Source organism: Electrona antarctica (genome assembly GCF_951216825.1).
Source record: "Electrona antarctica genome assembly, chromosome: 10".
Classification (NCBI taxonomy): domain Eukaryota; kingdom Metazoa; phylum Chordata; class Actinopteri; order Myctophiformes; family Myctophidae; genus Electrona; species Electrona antarctica.
The window spans coordinates 6,363,543-6,390,381 of NC_136791.1; the positions used below are offsets into that span (position 1 = coordinate 6,363,543).

The window sequence follows — 26,839 nt, forward strand, 5'->3', positions numbered from 1 at the left end:
ACTCCCTCCATCAGTCTTCTGGAGAGACAGAGTCACGATGCAGGCTGCTCTCACTGCCACACACAAGCGCTGCCGGAGGTCACGTGTTGACCATTGGTGAAGGTCACCTTGAACAAGGCAATGCACCAGTGTTGATTCCGTCGACTAATACTATGACGAAACATGTTCGTCGACTACCTTTTTCCAACGGATGAAAACTAAACGGAAACTAAATGAATACTAAGCTACGATGATAGTAAAACTAAGACTAAATATTGACAATTTTGTCAACAAATAAAAACTAGACTAACATCTTAGGAAGGGACTAGTCCTTTTATACTGAAAATAGCAGATCTACAAGCTCACAACGCGTCGCTCACGCATGCACTCGTGCAGCGCCCGTGCAGGCACCGAGCCGTTGCACACGCTCGCGCAAACATTTTGTGATTTTTTTGTGTGGTTAATTTGCCTTTTTTTTGCATATTCGCGGCCAGTGTTGGGCCCCCAGTTAATAGTTACATATTACTGTAATATTACTACTTTTTCCAGTAATGAGTAGTATAACGAATTACTCTGCATAAATAGTAATATAATAACTATTTACTCCGCCAAAACACACTTTGTTACTCGTTACAAATGAACGTCATTTGTTTTTGTTCATTCGTTCAGTTATGCACTCATAGTAGATGGTTGTTGCATGGCATGCAAAAATAGAACAGATCTACAAGCTATCAACGGGTAAAAAAAGAGTTGCGTTGTAACTTGTAGATCTATTTTTGTTAGCCTGCGCAGTTATGACGTAGCGTATGTGTCTATGCGACTGTCTGCACTCGCTTCACTTCCAAACAACAACAGACAGAGACAGACGGACCATGACAGAGAAACGTATCGGTATTATTTTGCATTCTTGTCTGTCAAAGATGTATATTAATGTCCGTTATAAACCATGCAGGGAAAACAGACTGGATTTGATTCACCGGGACATTAAATTGAGACTATCTGAAGAATTGTCTCGTCGCTGGGTGTATGGTTAACCCTCATGCACAGTTGACTCGGCCTCCTTTAGATCCATCATGGTCCATCAAAATACCTTTGAGATACAAAGGCTGCCTCCAATCTGAGAACCCATTGGCAAATAAAGGAATAGCAGCGCCCTCTTTATCCTTGAAATTGGACGCGAGTCTCTACAGTCTGTCTTGAGAGACTAGGCTGCCTCAAAAAAGGTCAGAGACTTTATTTTATTGTTTGTTATTTATGTATACAACATATACTGTCCGTTTTGAGATGCTGCAGCCATGTGTGTGCAGTTCAGATTCAGATTCAGTTCCAAACGTGGAATATGCAGCAGAAAAAGACTAATGAGCCCTAGACTGTTGACTATTTTTGAGTGGTGCAACCACTCCAAGGAACAGCAATGTCCGTGTTCACCTACTGTATGTGTTCACCTATAACTACGTGACCACTATGTCACTATGAGCACGAGTACCAATGAGTACCAAAAGTGGCGCTGTTGTGCCAGAAACAGAGAGAGAGATAGTGCTGCACTGCTGCCTGCTAATGAGAGCCAGAGAGAGAGAGAGAGGGGGGGGGGGTGGGGGGGGAGAGGGGGGGGGGGGATTTGCACCACTCAGTTCACACGGGTGTGATTTTTGTTTTATATCCTGCAATTATTCAGTTTGGCTGATTGGAGACTTCTTATTGGCTGATTGGAGACTTCTTATTGGCTGATTGGAGACTTCTTATTGGCTGATTGGAGACTTCTTATTCCAATGAATTGGATTCAGTTGTAAAAGGAGGTGGCTATAAAACAGATTGTGTTATTTTGTGGGTGGAAGGGGCCCGGTTGAAAAGTAATATAAAGTAATATGTAACTATATTACTCTTGATTTGAAGTAATAAGTAATGTAATATTACTTTTTCTAAGGAGTAATAAGTAAAGTAAACATATTATTACTCTCCTAAGTAATATTGCCCAACACTGTTCGCGGCCGCCTACTAAAAATCGTAATGTGGAACGACTTAAAAGCAAGCAAGTACATTTTGCTAAATGCTTTTCCCAATCCGAAAAGGAAATAAATATAAGCAGATGCCATAATATGTCAATGTTTTAAATGTATCTGGTCTACCAAATTGACTTCTACTGTGGAAATCTCTTTTGAAATGTGATTTATTTGAATTCTGTCCCCCCTTTTATGTTTTCAGCTTGCAACCGTTTTTAATTATGCTGCTGCCTGTCTTGGCCATGCCACTTTTACTCTCAATAGTTTGCGATGCTTTAGCTATTGAAAAAAAACAATATATATACAATATCTACAAGCTCATAGCGCGGCACCGAGTGACTGACATAGAAACATAGCTTTTTCAGAAAACTGTCAGGATGTAGAAGACATTTTTAGAATCTGATCTCAGGTCAAATTGGGTTAATTATGCTGCTGCCTGTCTTGGCCAATGCGACTTTTACTCTCAATAGTGCACTGAACCTGGTTAAATAAAAACAACAAAAGGTTATATGCCTTGTAAGTCGTTTCACTAGCGAGATTTTAGACAGCCGGATTACTTGTACGACAATGACACGAACCTGTTTCATGTAGGGTCCTTGCTGCTGCCAGATCATGACGCTAGGAACATGTGGCCACCATGACATGTGTACACACAGCAGGCTGCACATCTGCTATGCTACAGTAAGGCAGGTGGCATGTCACTGATGTGTGTGCATCCGTGGCGAGTGAATGAGCTCCCAACTGTTGTATTGCTTATAAAGTTAACCCATTTAGACCCGAGTTAAAAACATTCACTTTGGCCTGGGCCATGGCTCAGTGGTCCAGGCACCTTGGCTGGTAATCCAGTCTGGCAGTGTGCCGCGGGTTCGACTCCCGATCCAGACGGCCTTTACTGCATGTCTTCCCCCCATCTCTCTCCCCATTTCCTGTCAGCCTACTGTCTGTCCCTCCATTCAATTAAATAAAGGCGAAAGCCACCAAAAAATAAAAAAACATTCACTTTGAAAGAATATATATTCAAAGATTTGCGCCACATTTTTACGATTTTTCAAAAATAGCAGACCTACAAGCTCATAGCGCGCCACTCGGTGGCGCGCTATGAGCTTGTAGATCTGCTATTTTCCAATAGCTACATTATAACATAATGTTTAAAACACCAAAAGGGGTTCCCGCCCAGAATGGGTTAAACTCTTCCTACTTAGTTTGGTCCCAAAGGACTCGATAATGGGTCGCCTCAGAATAGTTGACGCTAGAGTTAATGTGTATATAAACTCCTACCATGAGTGCAGCATCCATCCTTTCAGGAGTCGAGGAGGGGCGGATAATGGGTGAATGGTCGTTTGCCTTTCGGATAGACATTAACACTCCCATCGCCCAGGACGAAGTTCTTTGTCCTTTCTATTAGTAACGCCCGACGCCCAGGACGAAGTATTGTCCAAAAGACGAAGTTTATTGATATGAGAACGGATCGCATGGCTCTATAGCCCAGGAGCGCCTGTTGGGCAATCCTCGGTGTTGCGCAAGAGTGAGACGTCATCGAAAAACTCCCTCCCCTGTTTAGCTGATGAAAACGAAAATCTTAAAACGTTCATAACTCGATCTAAATCATCCCGTCTAATTATGAAAAAAGATCCTGTGTTAGACGTCGCTCCGCGGTCCAGTCGCTAGTCTCGATAGATTTATTCTTGTCTCCCGTTGTTGTCGATCGACTCTAGAGTGGTGTGGCTATTGTTAGCTGCTACACACACATCAACAACTTCCGCCAGTCCGTCCGGAAAAGGGGTCTGTGTTTATTAATCGACTGGGCGCTATAATGTAATGGATTAAATAACCCCGGGCAATTAAAGTGTTAAGAGCCCGTTCGAAAAAGAGAAGAAAATTCTAATAAAAAATTACCCCAGTGCGCCCCACCGACTTCAAATTCGACACACACGTTCCACACCACCGCAAGGGGTGGGTGGAGTGGCCGGTGTCGAGTCCGTCGGACCAACGGTTGTCCAGAACCGCCCCCAAAAAGGCTTCTGCCCGGGCTCTGGACAGGGCCCCTGCCCACTGCCCAGGGTCCATATCTGGAGCTGGCCCTGTTCTGACATCATTCTGACGTCTGCATAGACATACAGTATCTGGGCATGCCTGACAAAGAACTCCATATATGGAGCATAAAAGGGACACAGACATAATATCTGAGAGGGGCATTCATTTCCAACTTGCATCGTTCCAAGTAACGGGCACCGCTGTAGAGGCCCCACGGGCACCGCTCTAGTATATAAAATATGAGAGAGAGAGAGAGAGAGAAAATATGAGAGAGAGAGAGAGAGAGAGAGAGAGAGAGAGAGAGAGAGAGAGAGAGAGAGAGAGAGAGAGAGAGAGAGAGAGAGAGACACGTGGAAGAACACTGACAGCTGATGCTAATTACTCCAACTGTTTCAGCATGAAGCCCCTGTAATTTTGGTGAAATGGAACAGGGCAACAAACAAATAAGTGAAGACAAGCAGCGTTAATTAGCCGCATTTGGAGGTGCAGTATATGGTGCAATTGTGAACTTAATCGTCCCGACTGCGTTTGTTGCAATACGTTTGTATAAATGCACGCTTACACGTGAGCCGACGAACCACACACAGTACTCTCAGTCCATGTGGTATGCGACTGCGTGTGTGCGTGTGTGTATGCGTGTGTGTGTGTGTATTTTAATAGCACTCTGATTGGAGACAGATGGAAATCAACACGCAAGTGGTAGCGCCGGACAGCCATGCATGCATACTTCCAGTGAAATAGAGAGCAGTTGGACAGAGACTTAAGAAGACAGAGTGTGGATCACAGAAAGAGGAAGAAAAGAAAAGAAAGGAAAAAACAACACAAAACGATTGTTTTTTGCAGAGAGAGAGGAGGCCACTGAAATCAAAGCCTGAGAGGAGCTGACAGAGGGTAGGCAGGCTGTGCGAGGGACCGTAATAGCGTGCGTCGTTGCGTGCGTCGTGTGCGTGTACGTACAGAGGGTAGGCAGGCTGTGCGAGGGACCTGTAATAGCGTGCGTCGCTGCGTGCGTTGCGTGCGTGTACGTGCAGACTAGAGCAGAGTAATTCGGCGCGTCTGGCCGCCAGCCTTGACGAGGTGATAAAAGCTTGTTCCCTATAAACACTAACGATGTTCATTAGTGGAGGCCTGAGGGGGCCCACTGGGCCACGCGGGGGGGGGGGGACGACGACGACGACACTGTACGTGTGTACGTGTGTGTTCAATTCTATTAAAGTGGTGCTTTTAAGCACCCATCCCACGTCTAATTGCTGGTGTAATTGCCCTGACCCAGCGGTTCACACTCGGTCCTCCCCCCGATGGCTACAGATGACCAGGCATGTTTTCTGTGGCGGTATCGGCGACTCCTGGCTGCACGCGCACATCGCAGACTGATCGCACAGTACCACCGGCGCTTAGTTCAGGTGTGAACCCATTAATTAAGACCCGAGACCAGATTCACCAAATGTCTTCTAAATCCTGTCAGTTTGTTTTCGGGGGGGAAAACCTGTTTCTATATCAGTTCTTCTCAAAGCTTTTCATGTCAAGGACCCCCAGAATGATACGGATGTATGTACAGAATTCGTCTGCCGACCTCCATCTCAAAATATTTTGTTCTAGGGACCACACATTTGAGTTAAAAACGTTTGCTGTGAAAGAATATATATATATATATATTCAAAGATGTGCATGTTTTCACAATTAAAAAAAATAGCAAATCTACAAGCTCGTAGTGCGGCACTCGGCAATCGTGAAATACGTGAAAGTAATATAAAATAAAAAAACTTTAGCTACTTTAAATATTTTAAAAAAAGTGTAAAACATGTGAAAAGCAGTGTGCACCAGAAACATGGCACTTATCGATCTAGTAGTTGGTGAGATTAGCTCCATACACAGACTGAACAACCCTACAGAGCTATGCTGGAACACACTCCCTGATGAAGACTTTTTATTTAAAGTCTAATATGATCATGCTATTACAATAAAGGCATTAGAGCACGTAGAGTGTGTTTTTGGCATTTCTGATGTCAAATAAATTATGAACTGGATTCTGTGTTGACTCTTGCTAACCAGAAGTGAAGTGAAGGGGGGAAAAAATCACACTTGTGTGAAGTGAGGGGCGCTCTTATCATGTATACATCCTCACTTTTCTGTCCTCACATTCCGTGCTCATCCAATCAAATCATAGCTATGGGGTACACACAAACGCACAAAGCTGGGCATAGGAGGGGCTAGCGCCCCTCAAAAACAGAATAATTCTGTACTACCACTTAGTAGTATACACACAGTATAGTCTTTTCCCTTAACTAGAGTGCTAAGCCATCTGTTTTGATGACATAGTGATGCCAGTGGAGCTGCCCAATCAGGCTCTCTTTCGCACACACACACACACACACACACGCACACACACACACACGCACACGCACACACACACGCACACGCACACGCTGTGTCGCTGTCTGTCAAAGCTAACAGGAGAAGACTGGTCTCAAAAGGCCTCGTCTTCAACACAATCTGGACAGCACATTTCTCTCCTCCCCATTCCTCGCTGCAATCCCCCCCCCCCCCCCCACCCAACGTCTCAGTAAAGACGGGGCTAAATAAAACCCCTGCAATATGAAACAATACTCGCTTCCTGAATGCCTCAGACCCCCCCCCCCCCCCCCCCCATCCAGCTGGAGGGCTCTTGAAAGGAGAGAAAATGTTGGGGGGGGTTGGGGTGACAGGGGGCTTAAGAGTGATTTATACTTGGTTGCACGTCAGTGTCGCACACCGAAAATAGTCGATCTGCACGCTTACAAGCAAGGCTGTCGAATACATAACTGAACCTCTAATAATTGTCATCTTTGGGGGGGGGGAAATGCATGTGTCATTGATGTCTTATAATGACAGTTCAACCACAGCAGAGCATGCTGATGGTCTTTAATTAATTGGATTTTTATAGCTCTTTTCCAAGTGCTCAAAGCGCTTTATTCATTCATTCATTCATACATACAGTAAATTGGGAGGTGAAGCGGCGAACAGTCGACGCAAGCGTCCTCACTTCCCACATTCACACACCAATGGTGGCGAGCTCACACCGACCAACTCGTTGGAGGCAATGTAGGGTTCAGTGTCTTGCCCAAGGACACTTCGACACGTGGACAGGAGGAGCCGGGACTCGAACCGCTGACCCAGGGATCATTGGACGACCTGCTCTACCTCCTGAGCCACAGCCACACTTTGAGTCTCGGAGTCTCTGGATAACCAAGACCCCCGAACGGCTGTCCAACCAACGTTGAAGCTGCCACTACCTACTGGCCAAAAGTGGAACTGCAGCACATTCATGGACAGTGATGTCATGTGCGTCAACCGTGGTCTCACATTTGAGACCACAACTCAACTCCCACTCGCTCGAGCCTTCCGGCAGTCTTCCGGATGCTTCAAAACGCCAGTGAGCAACTTCTATTGAAATGAATAGCAGGGAGCGGGGCTGTCGCACCTGGTCCGCACCCTATCCTTTATGACTATATGATGTGCACGCACACACTGAACAGAGCTCAGCCTCTCGTCCATCTCATTCTGAACAAGACAAATCACATTCCACGTTCATAACATAATAGAAAAACTGCAACGTGTTCCCTGTGATTGAAGTGACGTGATATTTGTTTTAGCCGTCTGGTGTGAATGCACCTTAAAAATACTTTACTCAAAAAAAAACTGCATTTTGCGGTAATACTGGTTTTGGTGGAGAGACTATTTCAGTTTCGCCCGTCTTTGGACAGATCATGGACAACTACAGTTATTTTTAAAACGTTATTTCCAGCACAGCAGTGTAAATTAACACAATCCCCGGCAAAAAACGTAGCCTGTCGGGAAGCGCCCCCGCCAAAATACATAGGCTACGTTTATTCAGTTGTGTAAACGTGTTTGATCCGATCTAGTGGAAAGGCTACTCACATTTAACCTGACTCCGCCAGATGGGGCAGCAGAGAGTACACTGTACTCTCTGCTGCCCCATCTGGCGGAGTCAGGTTAACTCACATTAGCTTCGGATGGCTATCTGTTGTTAGCTTAGACACTGGTCTGTGCCATCCTGGTTGCGCGTGCACACGTGCACGCACGCTTTCAGTCGCTTTGGACTCCAAATCCCCCTCCCACGCGGCATTTCTGGTCAAAACAACGCTTACTGCACGGAGCCTGGCGGTCGCAGTAATGGCACCGGCCAGTATACTTCTCAAGCTCCAGGCAGAGAACAACAACCGGTCGAGAGTCAACACACACCATTAAGATGACACAACATCCGGTCGCGGTGTTTTGGATCTTCAAAATAAGGGTTGAACGGGGCGATATCCTGGCATATAGTAATCACTGTATAATTAATCTCGGCGGGGATTGTGTTAAATATACTAGAGCGGTGCCCGTTGGGCACTGGCCTACTTGGAACGATGCAAGTTGGAAATGCACGCCCCACCCAGTTATTATGTACTAACTAGACTGATGCCCGGCTGTAGAGCACAGAGTCGGTAACGATGGAAGTTTGAGATCCATTGGACAAATGTGACTAAATTTGACTGAGGGACTGCCATTGTATTTTTTTTGAATTTTCGTTTTTTCATGTCATATGAAAGCAGGAAATCATAGCTTCAAATTGACATATTGGTTGTTCAGTTTGACCCACCAGTTTTGGAGATATGGCTTATAGAGTAATGTCTTGCAGAAAACAGCGAGTTGAGAAAACAGGCTTGAAAGGTTCACTTCTGTGGTCTCTAACAATACACCTAGCTACATGTTTGGGCAGTTATTTTACATGTCGATTTCAGCTCTGACACTTATTTCAGACACATCTAGAGAGTCTGCCTGTGCTACTCATTAAGAAAGAAAAAAAAAGTTTCTCTCTGTAATTTGCGCGATGGCAGTCCTCAGTCAAATCTGGTCACAAATATGTTTTTTATGTGAGGTGTGTGGCATTGGCAGTGGAACCCTGGTGCACAGTTAAGACCACTTTTGCATTTGGTTCATTCAGAACTATATGCTGCTGAAAATGTTTAGAGAATAACACTTTTGTATAGCACCTTGCATACACTTAAATAGTAGGATGCCAGAAAATAATTGGCAGCATGTTGGAAGCAAAAAAAAATCCTTTGATACTGGACAGAAGAACAGGAGTACATTACCTCTAGTGGAGAGTCGCAGAGAAACCTCCGGAACTGTGGAGGCAGTGAGCAGCACAGCCGGCAAGGAAAAACAGAGAGACAGGAAAAAAAGTTAGTTACACGGGTCACCGGCTCTTGAAATGAATGAAAACCATATATTTCTTAGTACAGTTTAACCCTCCTATGACTCTGCTTGTTCAGGTGTTAAATATCAAATGGACCCAATTCAGAGACGGCCATAAAGCAGGATGACTGTATTTACACAAATGAAAACATTTAGCCCATCAAGTTGAGGTTCACAGTCCAGAGAGGACACACACACACACACACACACACACACACACACACACACACACACACACACACACACACACACACACACACACACACACACACACACACACACACACACACACACACACACACACACACACACACACACACACACACACACACACACACACACACACACACACACACACAGCTTAACCCATTTAAGCCTGACCTCAAAATTAAAAAAGAATCTTCTAAATCCTCCAGTTTTCTGAAATAAATATTTTCACGATTTAAAAAAAATAGCAGATCTACAAGCTTGTAGATCTTCTATTTTTCAATAGCTAAATTATAACAATGTATGTAACCACCAAAAGGGGTTCACGCTCAAAATGGGTTAAATAAGCTGTGTTTCCATTGTCAAAATGGCCTTCTCCCTTAGCACACATCAAACAACACAGCGGATCTCAATTACTCTGTCTTTAAATGAAATGTTCAATCTCTCTCCCTCCTCCTTATCTACGCTTCCATCCCTCTCTTTATCGGTTCTAGGGTGAAAGCAGTGTTTACGGACGTGCCGAGCCGACCTGCAGGACTGGAGTGTAGCAGGCGTCCATGTTTAGGTCAAAACCAGCCTGTAATGAGAACCAGCAGGGCCGCGGTGGAGCGCTGACGGACGGCCATAAACTAACTGAGACACACACACACACACACACACACACACACACACACACACACACACACACACACACACACACACACACACACACACACACACACACACACACACACACACACACACACACACACACACACACACACACACACACACACACACACACACACACACACACACACACACACACACACACACACACACACACAGTGTTGCTCTCTCAGACAAGCATGCCGTTTTTAAATCTTCACTTTTAGTTATGCCACGAAATGCAACAATTTCATTTGTCATCTACTTGTGTAACTTGGGCTCCAAACCTCCTAGTAGAGGAGGAGGAGAAGGGGGGGGGCTCTTACAATAACACAAAGGAACGTAAACACAGGAGACAGGGGGTTCCAGACAGAACCTCATAAGACAGAAGGAGGGGGTATGCAATAACATAATAACGCTACACTGTCCATAAAAACGGGAAGTATTTATGTAAGCTGCTCGGTTAAGGGTTACAAACCAATGGTTGCCGCCATTTAGTGGGTTTCTCTCTTGACCCCGTCCCTTCTCTCCCTCTTCTTCTCTTTACTTCTCATTTAGTGGGTTTCTCTCTTGACCCCGTCCCTTCTCTCCCTCTTCTTCCCTTTACTTCTCATTTAGTGGGTTTCTCTCTCGACCCCGTCCCTTCTCTCCCTCTTCTTCCCTTCTCATTTAGTGGGTTTCTCTCTTGACCCCGTCCCTTCTCTCCCTCTTCTTCCCTTCTCATTTAGTGGGTTTCTCTCTTGACCCGTCCCTTCACTCCCTCTTCTTCTCTTTACTTCTCATTTAGTGGGTTTCTCTCTTGACCCCGTCCCTTCTCTCCCTCTTCTTCCCTTCTCATTTAGTGGGTTTCTCTCTTGACCCGTCCCTTCACTCCCTCTTCTTCTCTTTACTTCTCATTTAGTGGGTTTCTCTCTTGACCCCGTCCCGTCTCTCCCTCTTCTTCCCTTTACTTCTCATTTAGTGGGTTTCTCTCTTGACCCCGTCCCTTCTCTCCCTCTTCTTCTCTTTACTTCTCATTTAGTGGGTTTCTCTCTTGACCCCGTCCCGTCTCTCCCTCTTCTTCCCTTTACTTCTCATTTAGTGGGTTTCTCTCTTGACCCCGTCCCTTCTCTCCCTCTTCTTCTCTTTACTTCTCATTTAGTGGGTTTCTCTCTTGACCCCGTCCCTTCTCTCCCTCTTCTTCTCATTTAGTGGGTTTCTCTCTTGACCCCGTCCCTTCTCTCCCTCTTCTTCTCTTCTCATTTAGTGGGTTTCTCTCTTGACCCCGTCCCTTCTCTCCCTCTTCTTCTCTTTACTTCTCATTTAGTGGGTTTCTCTCTTGACCCCGTCCCTTCTCTCCCTCTTCTTCTCATTTAGTGGGTTTCTCTCTTGACCCCGTCCCTTCTCTCCCTCTTCTTCCCTTCTCATTTAGTGGGTTTCTCTCTTGACCCCGTCCCTTCTCTCCCTCTTCTTCTCTTTACTTCTCATTTAGTGGGTTTCTCTCTTGACCCCGTCCCTTCTCTCCCTCTTCTTCTCATTTAGTGGGTTTCTCTCTTGACCCCGTCCCTTCTCTCCCTCTTCTTCTCTTCTCATTTAGTGGGTTTCTCTCTTGACCCCGTCCCTTCTCTCCCTCTTCTTCTCTTTACTTCTCATTTAGTGGGTTTCTCTCTTGACCCCGTCCCTTCTCTCCCTCTTCTTCTCTTTACTTCTCATTTAGTGGGTTTCTCTCTTGACCCCGTCCCTTCTCTCCCTCTTCTCTCCCTTTACTTCTCATTTAGTGGGTTTCTCTCTTGACCCCGTCCCTTCTCTCCCTCTTCTCTCCCTTTACTTCTCATTTAGTGGGTTTCTCTCTTGACCCCGTCCCTTCTCTCCCTCTTCTCTCCCTTTACTTCTCATTTAGTGGGTTTCTCTCTTGACCCCGTCCCTTCTCTCCCTCTTCTCTCCCTTTACTTCTCATTTAGTGGGTTTCTCTCTTGACCCCGTCCCTTCTCTCCCTCTTCTCTCCCTTTACTTCTCATTTAGTGGGTTTCTCTCTTGACCCCGTCCCGTCTCTCCCTCTTCTTCTCTTTACTTCTCATTTAGTGGGTTTCTCTCTTGACCCCGTCCCTTCTCTCCCTCTTCTTCTCTTTACTTCTCATTTAGTGGGTTTCTCTCTTGACCCCGTCCCTTCTCTCCCTCTTCTTCTCTTTACTTCTCATTTAGTGGGTTTCTCTCTTGACCCCGTCCCTTCTCTCCCTCTTCTTCTCTTTACTTCTCATTTAGTGGGTTTCTCTCTTGACCCCGTCCCTTCTCTCCCTCTTCTCTCCCTTTACTTCTCATTTAGTGGGTTTCTCTCTTGACCCCGTCCCTTCTCTCCCTCTTCTTCTCATTTAGTGGGTTTCTCTCTTGACCCCGTCCCTTCTCTCCCTCTTCTTCTCTTTACTTCTCATTTAGTGGGTTTCTCTCTTGACCCCGTCCCTTCTCTCCCTCTTCTTCTCTTTACTTCTCATTTAGTGGGTTTCTCTCTTGACCCCGTCCCGTCCCTCCCTCTTCTTCTCTTTACTTCTCATTTAGTGGGTTTCTCTCTTGACCCCGTCCCTTCTCTCCCTCTTCTTCTCTTTACTTCTCATTTAGTGGGTTTCTCTCTTGACCCCGTCCCTTCTCTCCCTCTTCTTCCCTTTACTTCTCATTTAGTGGGTTTCTCTCTTGACCCCGTCCCTTCTCTCCCTCTCCCTCTCTTTACTTCTCATTTAGTGGGTTTCTCTCTTGACCCCGTCCCTTCTCTCCCTCTTCTTCTCATTTAGTGGGTTTCTCTCTTGACCCCGTCCCTTCTCTCCCTCTTCTTCTCATTTAGTGGGTTTCTCTCTTGACCCCGTCCCTTCTCTCCCTCTTCTTCTCTTCTCATTTAGTGGGTTTCTCTCTTGACCCCGTCCCTTCTCTCCCTCTTCTTCCCTTTACTTCTCATTTAGTGGGTTTCTCTCTTGACCCCGTCCCTTCTCTCCCTCTTCTTCTCATTTAGTGGGTTTCTCTCTTGACCCCGTCCCTTCTCTCCCTCTTCTTCTCTTCTCATTTAGTGGGTTTCTCTCTTGACCCCGTCCCTTCTCTCCCTCTTCTTCTCTTTACTTCTCATTTAGTGGGTTTCTCTCTTGACCCCGTCCCTTCTCTCCCTCTTCTTCTCTTTACTTCTCATTTAGTGGGTTTCTCTCTTGACCCCGTCCCTTCTCTCCCTCTTCTTCTCTTTACTTCTCATTTAGTGGGTTTCTCTCTTGACCCCGTCCCTTCTCTCCCTCTTCTTCTCTTTACTTCTCATTTAGTGGGTTTCTCTCTTGACCCCGTCCCTTCTCTCCCTCTTCTTCTCTTCACTTCTCATTTAGTGGGTTTCTCTCTTGACCCCGTCCCTTCTCTCCCTCTTCTTCTCTTTACTTCTCATTTAGTGGGTTTCTCTCTTGACCCCGTCCCTTCTCTCCCTCTTCTTCTCTCTACTTCTCATTTAGTGGGTTTCTCTCTTGACCCCGTCCCTTCTCTCCCTCTTCTTCTCTTTACTTCTCATTTAGTGGGTTTCTCTCTTGACCCCGTCCCTTCTCTCCCTCTTCTTCCCTTTACTTCTCATTTAGTGGGTTTCTCTCTTGACCCCGTCCCTTCTCTCCCTCTTCTTCTCTTTACTTCTCATTTAGTGGGTTTCTCTCTTGACCCCGTCCCTTCTCTCCCTCTTCTTCTCTTTACTTCTCATTTAGTGGGTTTCTCTCTTGACCCCGTCCCTTCTCTCCCTCTTCTTCTCATTTAGTGGGTTTCTCTCTTGACCCCGTCCCGTCTCTCCCTCTTCTTCTCTTTACTTCTCATTTAGTGGGTTTCTCTCTTGACCCCGTCCCTTCTCTCCCTCTTCTCTTTACTTCTCATTTAGTGGGTTTCTCTCTTGACCCCGTCCCTTCTCTCCCTCTTCTTCTCTTTACTTCTCATTTAGTGGGTTTCTCTCTTGACCCCGTCCCTTCTCTCCCTCTTCTTCTCTTTACTTCTCCTTTAGTGGGTTTCTCTCTTGACCCCGTCCCTTCTCTCCCTCTTCTTCTCTTTACTTCTCATTTAGTGGGTTTCTCTCTTGACCCCGTCCCTTCTCTCCCTCTTCTTCCCTTCTCATTTAGTGGGTTTCTCTCTTGACCCCGTCCCTTCTCTCCCTCTTCTTCCCTTCTCATTTAGTGGGTTTCTCTCTTGACCCCGTCCCTTCTCTCCCTCTTCTTCTCTTTACTTCTCATTTAGTGGGTTTCTCTCTTGACCCCGTCCCTTCTCTCCCTCTTTTTCCCTTTACTTCATGAAAAAACCCAAAGCCAGTAAACATAGATTGGCAGTCCAGCTTCCTGGCTTCCCTCCCCTTTTGATTGCTGCCGGTTTGGAATTGGGCCAGTCTGTCAATCGATGGATGAAAATATACTGCCTAACTTATGTTGTCCTCCATACTGCTCTATATAGACGTTTTGGCCGCCAGGATTAATTAATTCGCTGTAATTCACGCCAGGATTTCCCCCCCGCTTTACCCTTATTTTGAAGAGCCAAAACCCGCGACCGGATGTTACTTTTGTTACTTACACTGCGTGTGGTGTCGGACCACATCCGGATGTGCCGCTCGGCGATCAGAAAAGACTACCGTGACGACTACAGCCTTGTTTTAAAACCTTGTTTTGACCAGAAATGCCATCTGGGACAAGGAATTGAAGATGAAGGTGATCGAAAGAAACAAGAGAGTGGCCGCGAGTGCGTGCGAAATTCAAGATGGCGCGCTCCGTTGCTGTTGACAATCTCACCTAGCAACCCGATGCTAATGAAAGTACCATTATGACTTGATCGATCATAAGCACTATAAAAGACAAATTAAGCGTGTTAAGCCCTCTAAATCTAAAGAGCTTGAGGACTGGCAAAGACCTCGCCAATCCTCTATTTCTACTATTCTTCTACTATCCCCTCTGACACCGTCACGATTCATAATAGGAAAAATACTGGCCATATCAATGGCTTCAGTCCAAGCCAATTCAAGTGGTTCTACCTTCATAATGACAAGAAAATCACTCTGGTCACTAAAGTGGCCAAGGAGTTGCTGTAACTTCAATTATATGCACTATTTTCTACCGTTGAGGGGTGTGTGTGTGTGTGTGTCTCTAGCAGCAGAACCAATAATATTGATGGCCGAAAGCACGGTTGACTGGGTGGGACAGTCCTGGCTTAGGTGCAAGTCAAGCCTCCTGCCAGGAATACAGACTCCTCCAAGAGAATGTGTGACTCAGAGAGGGTGAGGGTGTACTGTGTGTATGTGACTGCCACAGTTAATGTGTGTCTTGGTGACATTAATGCACAGTGCCTCAGCATAGGGCATGCTCTGGAAGACATGAGGGCCAACGAGTGATACCCTGTCAACTGGCATTTCTCTGTTTCTTGTTCTCCTGAAGTAGACACTTCAGGAGAACGGGGCGACTGTGGCTCAAGAGGTAGAGCAGGTCGTCCAATGATCCATGGGTCGGCGGTTCGAATCCCGGCTCCTCCTGTCTACATGTCAAAGTGTCCTTGGGAAAGACACTGAACCCGTAATTGCTCCCGATGTGCTGGTTGGTGCCTTGCATGGCTTCCGCCGCAATCGGTGAATGAATGTGTGCGTGAATGGGTGAATGTAATGCACAATCTATGTAAAGCGCCTTGGATAAAGGCGCTATATAAATGCACCATTTACCATTTTACCATTTAGACACACACACACACCCGCACACACACACCTCAAAGTCAAACAATGAAGGTTTGGTTTGTAGTCAGAAAAGCAGACTGACATGTACATTATTGTATTTTTCTGTCTTGCAGAAGCCATACGGTTTCATTTTTGAGTGGTGTAAACCACTCCTACAACTGGCTGTGTTAGTCTGTCTGTCTGTCTGTCTGTGCAGACAAAATGAGCATGGTTGCTACGGTCACCCAGTTCACCCGGGTGTGATTTCATTACGTCAGAGCACAGCTGATCAGGCTATATAAGACCTTACACCACTCAGTTCACACGGGTGTGATTTTTTTTGTGATGCAAGGCTCTACAGTACAGTCTACATAAATGTGCACAGCTTTAACTGAGGGCGGGTATACGCTATAAAACTCTCACAAACCTTGTCCCCTGCAGTGCCAAATGCAAGATGCCCCACACACACACACACACACACACACACACACACACACACACACACACACACACACACACACACACACACACACACACACACACACACACACACACACACACACACACACACACACACACACACACACACACACACACACACACATTTTTTTAAACTATATGTTTTTTATAGCTATAGTTATAGTGCTCAGCCTTTTAGTCGTGGAACGTTGCCAGCAGAATCCAAGGAATCTCCAGGGTGAGAATTAGCATTTCTTAAGACATAGGATTCAAGTTCACAGTTGTGTGCCCTATATGGGCAGAAACTAATGCGAATGTGTGGGGTTAATTGGATTTTGTGTAAAATAAATGATCTATAGCGTTTTTTGTTAACCCATTTTGACCTGAGATCAGATTCTAAAAATGTCTTCTACATCCTGACAGTTTTCTGAAAAAGCTATGTTTCTGTGTCAGTGGTTCTTCGATTTTTCAAAAATAGCAGACCTACAAGCTCGTAGCTTATCATACGTCATCTCACATCATCTCATTCTGGCCAATCACAATTTGCGTCCTAACTTTTGTCTTTAAGGTTTGTGATTACACTTTTGTCTTCAATGTTTGTTACTTTTGTCTTCAAGGTTTGTGATTACACACTTTTGTCTTCAATGTTTGCGTTTACACAGACCCTCAAAGCTGGACATGAGGGGCTACCGCCTCCCAAAAATGTTGGTCTGCAATGCCTTACTCTGGTCTTACTCTGCATCAATCCTGTCTTCATAGATTGCATTATTTACTAGAAAATTCCTGCGACAATGTAGCAGCCATGAAGCAAGCTTGTAAAAAGTACATGAGTTTAGTCGACGCTCAACAGTGATCTTTTTTTCCTTCTCCACACTCACAAAGAGCTTAAACCATTTAGACCTGACGTCGAAATTAAAAAAATGTCTTCTAAATCCTGAAATACATATGTGTCTGTATCAGTCTATGTATCTGTCTATGCTCATTTTCACGATTTTTCAAAAATAGCAGACCTACAAGCTCATAGCGCGGCACTCGGTGCCGCGCTATGAGCTTGTAGATCTGCTATTTTTCAATAGCTAAAGCTAAAGCATGCCTCCCTGCTTGACACTCAGCATCAAGGGTTGGATTGGGGGTAAGTCCCTGGGACATACTAGCGTCATGTCCAGGGGGTGTACTTGTACATCAAGCTGCCTCACGCTACAGAAACAGGAGATAGGCTCCTGCCCTCATGGCTCGGCAAGGCTACTTACTAAAGCATAACATAATGCTTGAAACACCAAAAGGGGTTCCCGCCCAAAATGGCTTAAGTACAATTCTACCTATGACACATCTGAACTCAACACTAAAATGAGTTGTTTTCCACTCTTAAAATGTGGAGTGGCAACTGCTGTGCCAGTAAAGAAATGACCAAATAAACAGTAAAATCCTCTTAAAGCCAATTATAGCCGTGAGGCACAAACAAAGTACTCCATTACAACTGTCAAAATAATTAAGCAGTTCAAGAAAGCAGTGGTCAACAGCGATGACTATTAGATGACATCATTTACAGAGGAGGACACGCTCAAACACTGGCTATAGTGTCTGGCAACCCATGGGAATCTCACTAAGCTCACTAAACAGTTAGTCCAACCTGGCAACCTGGGAATCTCACTAAGCTCACTAAACAGTTAGTCCAACCTGGCAACCTGGGAATCTCACTAAACAGTTAGTCCAACCTGGCAACCTGGGAATCTCACTAAGCTCACTAAACAGTTAGTCCAACCTGGCAACCTGGGAATCTCACTAAGCTCACTAAACAGTTAGTCCAACCTGGCAACCTGGGAATCTCACTAAGCTCACTAAACAGTTAGTCCAACCTGGCAACCTGGGAATCTCACTAAGCTCACTAAACAGTTAGTCCAACGTTACATTGACCACATTCACTAGGGGTGGAACGATGTAGTAACTGCATCGAAACATGCACTGGACAAGGGCTAGCAACAACGAAACGTAGCACAGTCATCGTCGCCCCCCCCCCGCCGCCACCACACACACACACACACACACACACACACACCTACAGTACCAGTTTTGACCAGTAGGGAGACGACTTCAACGTTGCCCAGCCATTCTGGGGGCTTGGTCTTGGCTCGTCTTATGCCTTCTCTTTCCTCTTCTGTTGCCAGCTGCTCATCAAGGGGGTGGGGAGGCCTCTGGGAGGTAATTGTACCCACAGGGCCTCGAGCGGTGCTGCAGGCACGGCAGTTTTCCACCGCCGTGTCCACAACACAGTCCTTGGCCAGACCGTGGGCAGCTCCCCTGGAGCCTGGCAGGGCTGCCCCCTACCACCACCACCACCACTCTGGCCACTGATGCAGAGCAGAGCACGGCGACCCTGGCCAGCAGACATACCAATACACAAAACACGCCAACAAACAAACGTCCAGACTCTCTAGTGGCCGTATGTAATGCTCAGGCACGGACCGCGGTCACAGAGCCACGCAGGCAGCAAAACGGACAAACATTCTGTTGCACAGTGCCTCTCCCCGACACACATTTAAAACACAAACAGGCCTGGACATGGAGTATACAGTGTACAATACAGTAGAGATGGCCAATGTAATCGTTGTGGCAATATATCACGATATTTTTATTTCCCCAATACTGTATACTGTAGATACTCCAGGACGTAGTATTGTGATACTTGGAGAAAAGTTATCCGGGAACGCAAAAGTTCCTGGAGTGGCAAAAAACGACTTTATGGCGTTGACAGCCCATACATCCAAACAGAAAAGTCCTATCTGATTGTATTAAACAATGTTAACGACATTAAACTCACTTTATGCATGCGCATACCCTAGTCTATAGTAGCCTCGGTCCCAGGCTTACTTTTCTGCGAAAAGAAGAGCCTGGTCACAACCTAAGGCAGAGAAGCTATCGGCGGACGTATCCTCCGGAACATCCGTCAGATGTATTTCCCCCGGATACGATATTTTCCCGACAACAACACATCACAACACTTGTTTCATTCGCGGAGAATGTAAACTGATTTGTAAAGCATCAATGTCATTTCCTTGGGCGATACTTCCGCTAAAATCCCGCAACTTCCGCTGATAGTCTTTTCAGCGTAGGTCTTGCCCAGGGTGAGTCTATAGCTAGTTTTGCCTTCCAGTGATGCATCTTAATACATATCGCATTATGTATTGCATCGCAATATATCGTGATACAATCGTACCGTGACCCAAGTATCGTGATGTGCACACAGACACTGTACTGGAGCTTCATCCTTAACACATGGAGCACATCACTTCCTCTCCCAACTCTCCCTTTCCTATAATAAACATTCATCTGTGTACTATTAGGAAAGCAAGCAGCCCTCTCGGACACACGTGCACAGACACACACAAAAGCTCACTCTGTAAAGCGCGCACACACACACACGGACACTAATATGCTTGAAGAAGTCTCATGTGGCTACTAAGTGCTGACCTCTATACCGCCGTCCGTTTAGTCAGACACACGTTAAATTAATTTTCACGCTAATATAGTGCACCACTAATAATCGGAATGCTAGCTTCGGAATGAAAATGTTAACACCTTAAATCGTAAGAGTTATGATCCGTTCGTAAAGTCATTTTCGACCTGGTCAAGAGTGGGTGGTTTAAACCTTTTGAATGATAATCCATTCAACGGGAAGATATTATAGTGTCTAATAAGCATAGACACACTAATTCTGATCGTTTCTCTCAGCTTGGAATTATTTCTGTGCATGTTTGCCCCATATGGGTGTAACGGTGAAAAACCTCATCGGCCTTAGAGTGGTCAATAGCTACCAGCACCTCACTCAGAGAACCGGGGTTACATGCATTACCTTAACCCATTTAGGCCTGACCTCGAAATAAAAAAAAGTCTTCTGAAATAATATATGTTCAATTTTCAAAGATTTGTGGCGCATTTTCACGATTTTTCAAAAATAGCAGATCTACAAGCTCGTAGCGCGCCACTCGGTGGCGCGCTATGAGCTTGTAGATCTGCTATTTTTCAATAGCTAAATTATAACATAATGTTTAAAACACCAAAAGGGGTTCCCACCCAGAATGGGTTCAATTACATTTCAAATATTCGTCAAATACCGCGATTAAGTGTAAGGTAGTAAAAAATATTAGTCGAGTTATGATACGAATAAAGTCTTGTTTGGTGACAACTGTATGCATGCATAGGGACACACATAGCTGCGTAATGGAGAGGAGGCACCGCTCAAAAAGTCATCAGCCAGAGAAAATAAACAAAGTGCTTTGACCTCTGACCTCCAGAGGAACCGGAGGGGGTTCTGTGGGAACTGTTCAGTAACAACCAGCTAAACAGAACGTTACCCCAACGTTATTGAACCTCCGGGGGTATTTTAAGCACGATCCCGCTTTCGAAAATCATCTTGACAAAATAATAACGTGTGTAATCTAAGGCATGTCATTCTTTCCATTCCTGTTCTTCCGTTTGTATTGATGATGATTTTCAGTCCTTTTCTTATTCCCCTTTCCCCACCAATACCGACAGAGTACCAAGCTTGGGTCACATGTCTTGGTTAGGGCCCCGGCCATCAGGAAGCGTAAATACAGATTTAACCCATTTTGACCTGAGATCAGATTCGAAAAATGTCTTCTACATCCTGACAGTTTTCTGAAGAAGCTATGTTTCTATGTCAGTCGTTCTTCGTTTTTTTTTTCAAAAATAGCAGACCTACAAGCTCGTAGCGCGCCACTCGTGGCGCGCTATGAGCTTGTAGATCTGCTATTTTTTCAATAGCTAAAGCATAACATAATGCCAACACCAAAAGGGGTTCCCGCGAATCCCGCCCAAATTGGGTTAAAGGGATTTGTTTGCCCGAAAATGAATGCCACATGTGCAGGAACTCAGTCACGGCTCAGCACAACAGTTAAGACCAATAAGTGTGAGTGAAAGAATGTGTGTGTGTGCGTGTGCGTGTGCGTGTGCGTGTGTGCGTGCGCGTGTGTGTGTGCGTGTGTGCGTGAGACAGTTTTTGCACATGTGTACATGCTGGGTAAGTGTGTCTGAACTCGTGTATGTGTGTGTGCACGCGCACAGTTCGAGTTGAGGAAAACATGATTGGATGTGTAAGGAACAAGGTCTGGCTCGCCTCCACTCAATGGCACGACAGGAAATGCATAGAGCCTTAAACAAACTAAGCTTTTTCCACTATAGGACAACATTCTGTCTTGAGAATAGCATATAATCCTGACAGGATAATTTGACAAAGGACAAATGTGCAATGTGAGTTACACGCGCACACACACACCTTTACACACAGTGGCATGCAGTACACACTATGTACATGTGTACACACACACACACACACACACACACACAAACACACAGACACACACACACACACACACACACACACACACTCTCTCTCTCTCTCTCTCTCCTGGCCCAGAACCAGCACTGACGAACAGCGTGCCAGATTGTGTCCCTAGGTAATACCATAATGGATTAATAAATACCTCCACAAACGCTAAATGACCAAACTTCCTAGGTAGCAGCAGGCATGGCAACCAACCAAAACCTCAAAGCTCCATCACTGCTTTAACAATACATTTTCCATCCCTTCAGTAAAACAGTAGGATAGGATGGGGTGGGTGTGGGGGGGGGGGGGGGGGGGGTCTTCTGGGAAGAGCATGGATAAATATGACAAACAGATAAAACTTCACTGGGCAGAAGTGAAGTCTCACAGTGGAGACTCAAACTGAAGTACAGTGCAATAAATCGAGTTTTGTTTAATACATTGAGTGCCACCTGGTGGACAAAATGGGTAGCGCTTGGGTGCCACGTGATGAGAAGCAATTCCGCTATGACGCGAGTCCGGTTTTGGATTCCATCTTGGACTCTAAAGCAATAGCATCAATGCTAGTGAGGCCAATCCTTGCTCTAGAAAACGGCAATGTTCCAATCGCGATCGCTGGATAATCAGAAGGGACCTCTGAAGATCGCCGATCTGTTCAAAACCACGGACAGCAGTGTAGTTTCCGAGTAAAGAGCCGTGCAAAAGGCCGTGGCTAATACAGAAGCTAATGGAGTTGGTCGCGCAGAAGCAGTGCAGGCGAGGCCCTCGCAAGCGTCCCTATAGCGACCGGAGCGATTCCAAAAATGAAACACAGCGAGGCTTTCTTATATCGATATCAAACGCCTTAACCCATTCTGGGCGAGAACCCCTTTTGGTGTTAGCATTGTTATGCTTTAGCTTGTAACGATTAAATAATTAAATTAACTGTTACTCTTTTTTAAAGCACGGGATAGTGACTGATCTCCTTCGACACAATTGATTTATGCTGAATGACAGGAATGGCAATAGACATTAGACAGCAAACACACTCAGTAAGAACACAGCGAAGTAGTGATGAAGTTATGATAGTATTTATCTACTCAAAGGAGAAATAATAATACAGCCAGGTATAAACAACAACCAACTCAGATGAATGAAAACAAGTTGAAACCCTTTGAACCGAATGTCCTCGATTCGCGCCCGCACGCACGCACGCACGCACGTACGTCCGCTAAATAGTTTATTAGATAGGTCTGTAAGAAAAGAGTAATTAAAGTCCGCATCTCGCGCACGCGCCCGCACGCTCCTATTGTTCCTTATCGCTCCGTGAATCCAAACGGCTCCAAACCGTCCCAGAACAAACGAAAAGTGTCAATCAAAACAATCCCCTCAAATCATAACATAGGCTTTCAAAACACCCCTTAAACAATAACAAAATAAAACCTATTAGGACATTACCCTTAAAGGATGGCGTTAATTAAGGACCATTATACCATATCTGTGACATAAACTTTTAAATGCCATAAATAAAATAAATCCTTCTTTTAACATATGTGGCAGCGCTACATAGACCCCCCCTCCAGCCATCGGCTACTAGGGTGAGGTACCATAGAACCTTTTTATATTCACCACATTGATAGTGTCCTGTTTATCAGGTGGGTTATTCCATCCGATTCGGTAATTCACCGGCCCTAATTTTCTCAGTACTTTAGCTGGCCCCTCCCACTTGGGCGCTAGCTTGGCGGAGAACTTGTCGCTGGCCTTCGAGAGAGGATGAGTCCTGACCCAGACTAGGTCACCCGCTAGAAAGTGCGCTTCTTTCCTGCGGGCATTATAATACCTAGCTTGTCTAGCCTGGTGCACACCCACTCTCCTCCTGACCTCCTCCGCCATCTTCTGTTGTCTCTCCACCAGGTTGTATGCGGCTTGGTCTGCCGGAGACGGTGGTTTATTGATCAGCCTCTCCAGTGGGCCTTGGAGCTTCCGACCCAAAGCCAGCTCAGCAGGGACTTTCCCGGTGGTTTCCTGTTGGGCTGTGTTGAGGGCGAAGCGGAACTCTGGTAGCCACTGGTCCCAGGTGTTATGGTGCTGGCCGACGAATGATGCAATCATGGTTTTCAATGTCCGGTTGATGCGTTCTGTAAGGTTGGTTTGTGGGTGGTAACTGGTGGTGAGTTTCTGGACAACACCCCAAGCCTTGCAGAGGTCCATCAACAAGTTGGCAGTGAATTGAGGTCCTCTGTCCGAAACGAGGTACGAGGGCACCCCCCAGCGGGTGAAGATTTCCTCCCTGAGGATCTTGATGAGACGAGGTGTTTTGCTGTCTCTCAAGGGGAACATCTCTACCCATTTGGAGTAATAGTCCACCACCACCAAGAGGTAAACGTTGCCGGCTTTGCTCCTGGGGAATGGACCCATCAGGTCGACGCCTAACATCACTCCGGGAGCGGTGACTTGAGTGCTCTGTAGTAGCCCTGCCGGCTTGGTGTTGTCTGCCTTGTATTGCTGGCAGGTCACACAAGTCTTTGTGTGATCCCATACGTCCTTCCGGACCATCGGCCACCAGGCAACCTCCAGCACTCTTAAGAGGGTCTTCAGGCGACCCAGATGACCCCCCAACGGATTGTCGTGGAAGTACCTCAGGAATTCTGCCACCAGAGTCTGCGGAACGACCAACTGCCACTTTTCTCCCTGGTTCTTCAGCGGTACTCTTCGGTACAATAGCCCTTGGTGGTTACAGAAGCCGATGCGATCGGGTGGAGATGTTGTCCGACCGCTGTCTCTCCTCAGGTCCATCACAACCTGGTCTGTTCCTTGGGCCGTCGCCAATTCCGCCAATGTGGTCGGCAAGTCCGAGGGGCTTTTCGAGGACATGACAAGACAGGGTGAGGAGTGAATGGAGAGTGGCTCATAAGCACGGGACAGTGCATCCGGGGCGACGTTAAGACAGCCCTTCCGATAATGAACCTTGAAGGTGAATTGTTGCAGTCGGAGTATCCAACGAGTCAGTCGAGAGGTGGTCTTCGGGCAGTTGAAAGCCCAGGACAGTGCAGCATGGTCCGTGAAGACTGTGAACTCTGGTCCCTCCAGATAGTGCCTCCACTTTTCCACAGCCCAGACCACAGCCAGGCACTCCTTCTCAGAAGTGGAATAATTCCGTTCTGCGCCTCGGAGTCCCCTCGACGCGTAAGCAATTACATGCTCACCATCGTCGGTGGTCTGGGAGAGGATGGCTCCGAGACCCACTTCGCTGGCATCCGTGTGTACCTGGAATGGTAGTGAGGTATTGGGTTGCGCCAACACGGGTGAGCTCTTCAACGCCTGCTTCAGGGCTTCCATGCTGTCTTGGCACTGGCTGGTCCAGTTCCATTCTACTCCCTTCCTCTTCAGGTTGTTAAGAGGGGCTGCCATGTCGGCAAAACGGGGAATGAATTTGTGATACCATCCCGCAAGCCCCAAGAACCGCTGTACAGCCTTCAGATCCCGAGGGACAGGATAGTCAGACACAGCCTGGGTCTTAGATGGATCAACCTCCACGCCTCTGTTGGAGACAATATGCCCCAAGAACTTCAACTCTCGTTTGAAAAAGTGGCACTTCTTCATGTTGAGGCTGAGATTGGCGGCATGCAACTTCTGGAAGACGGATTCCAAGTCTCGAAGATGTTGTTCTTTGGAGTGAGAGTATACTATGATGTCGTCGATGTAGACAAAGCATAGCTTTCCCCTCAACTCCGACAAGACCGTCTCCATCAGCCGCTGAAAGGAGGCTGCCGCATTCCGCAGACCGAATGGCATGGCCTTAAACTGGAAAAGTCCAAGAGATGTAATGAAAGCAGTCTTCGCCTTGCTCTCCGCTGCCATCGCCACCTGCCAGTATCCAGACTGCAAGTCCAAGGAACTGAACCAGGAGGCCCCTTCCAAGGATTCAAGGATATCATGAATGATGGGCATCGGATAAGCGTCTGGCAGCGTTTTGGCGTTCACCCTTCGGTAGTCCACACAGAATCTGTAGGACCCGTCTGGTTTGTTCACCAGAACTACAGGTGATGACCAAGCTGACTGTGACGGCTCAATGATCCCATCCACCAGCATCTTCTCCACATGTTCCTCTATGACTTTCTTCTTCTGTGGAGACACACGATACGCCTTGCATCGTACAGGCACTTCATCCTGCACGAAGATGGTGTGCTTCTCCACAGATGTCTTCCCCAGTTTACTGGAGGTGACTGCAGGCCAGTCACCCATGAGCTGTTGGAGCTCCTCCGGACAGTCCGTGTCATAAGGAACCCGTAACTCTGGGTTGACCGTAGAGGCCCAGCAACTTCTCATCTCTCCTGGAGGCAAGGCATAATAGAGGCGGATGCCTGGTTGGTAGATGATGGTGGGAGACTTGTCCCACAAGCTGGAGTCGGCCTTCTGGCTTAAGAAAGGATAATAGGTATAACCTTGTCCAGTCTTCAACCCATACCTATTCTTAGCCAGATCAAGAATGGCACCGGTCTCGGCAAGGAAATCTAGCCCAAGGATCAGTGGGAACACAAGATGGCGATCTTGCATCACATGGGTGTCGATGGTTCTTTTCACCCCATGCCAGTTGAACCCGAGGTCTTTCTTGCCCAGGGCCTGATGAGCTGAGCCATCAGCTAGGACAAAACCCTGTCTGACAACCGGTAAGGTTTCGTCTGGTAGCATGACTCGCTTCCACAGACTTTCCTTAATCAGGGTGAAAGAACTCCCAGTGTCCACCACTGCCTCTACTGGGATTCCCTTGATGGTAACTGGGACCAACAGGAGCTTATGTTCTTTCTTTTTGCAGCTCTTGTGTTGCACTAGAGAAAGCTCTGCTATGGTCTTCGCCGACTGTTTCTTCTTCTCCTTACCCTGTTTGTCAGTACTCGCCTTCACCCTCTGCCAGTAGTCCTGGGTTCCTGAGAAGTCCTTCTCCACCATGGACCCCACCTTTACTAGCTCGGTCACTGTCGTCACAGTGCCCCGCAGGCAGCCAGCCACTTTAGGGTTGATGTTACTCAAGATGCGTCTCACTATATCTTCCTCTGGCATGTCTCGCTTCCACTTGAGGCACAGTGCACGATAATCGTATGCAAAGTCCCTGAGACATTGCTCTGGTTTCTGCACCATGGACCTCAGTCTCTCCTCCACTTCTGTCATGTAGTCAGAGGAGAGGATTGCGGACATGAAGGCATTTTTAAATGAGACCCAATTGTGGACTTGGCTTTTAGCAGCCTGCCACCAGCTGAGTGCCGGCCCCTTGAAGACGGAGGACAGGGCTCCCAA

General features: G+C 46.5%; 1 protein-coding gene across 1 annotated transcript in view; it reads right to left on the reverse strand.

Annotated features, from left to right (window-relative positions):
* The window catches only part of LOC306931510 (arginyl-tRNA--protein transferase 1-like), a gene marked incomplete at its 3' end in the record, with an annotated part of 112,118 nt that overhangs the window by 28,095 nt on the left and 57,184 nt on the right, over positions 1 to 26,839 (reverse strand). Inside the window, exon 9 of the mRNA XM_079512911.1 lies at positions 9,149 to 9,181. Within this exon, the coding sequence (XP_079369037.1) occupies positions 9,149 to 9,181 (33 nt within the window). The remainder of the gene's footprint in view (positions 1 to 9,148; positions 9,182 to 26,839) is intronic.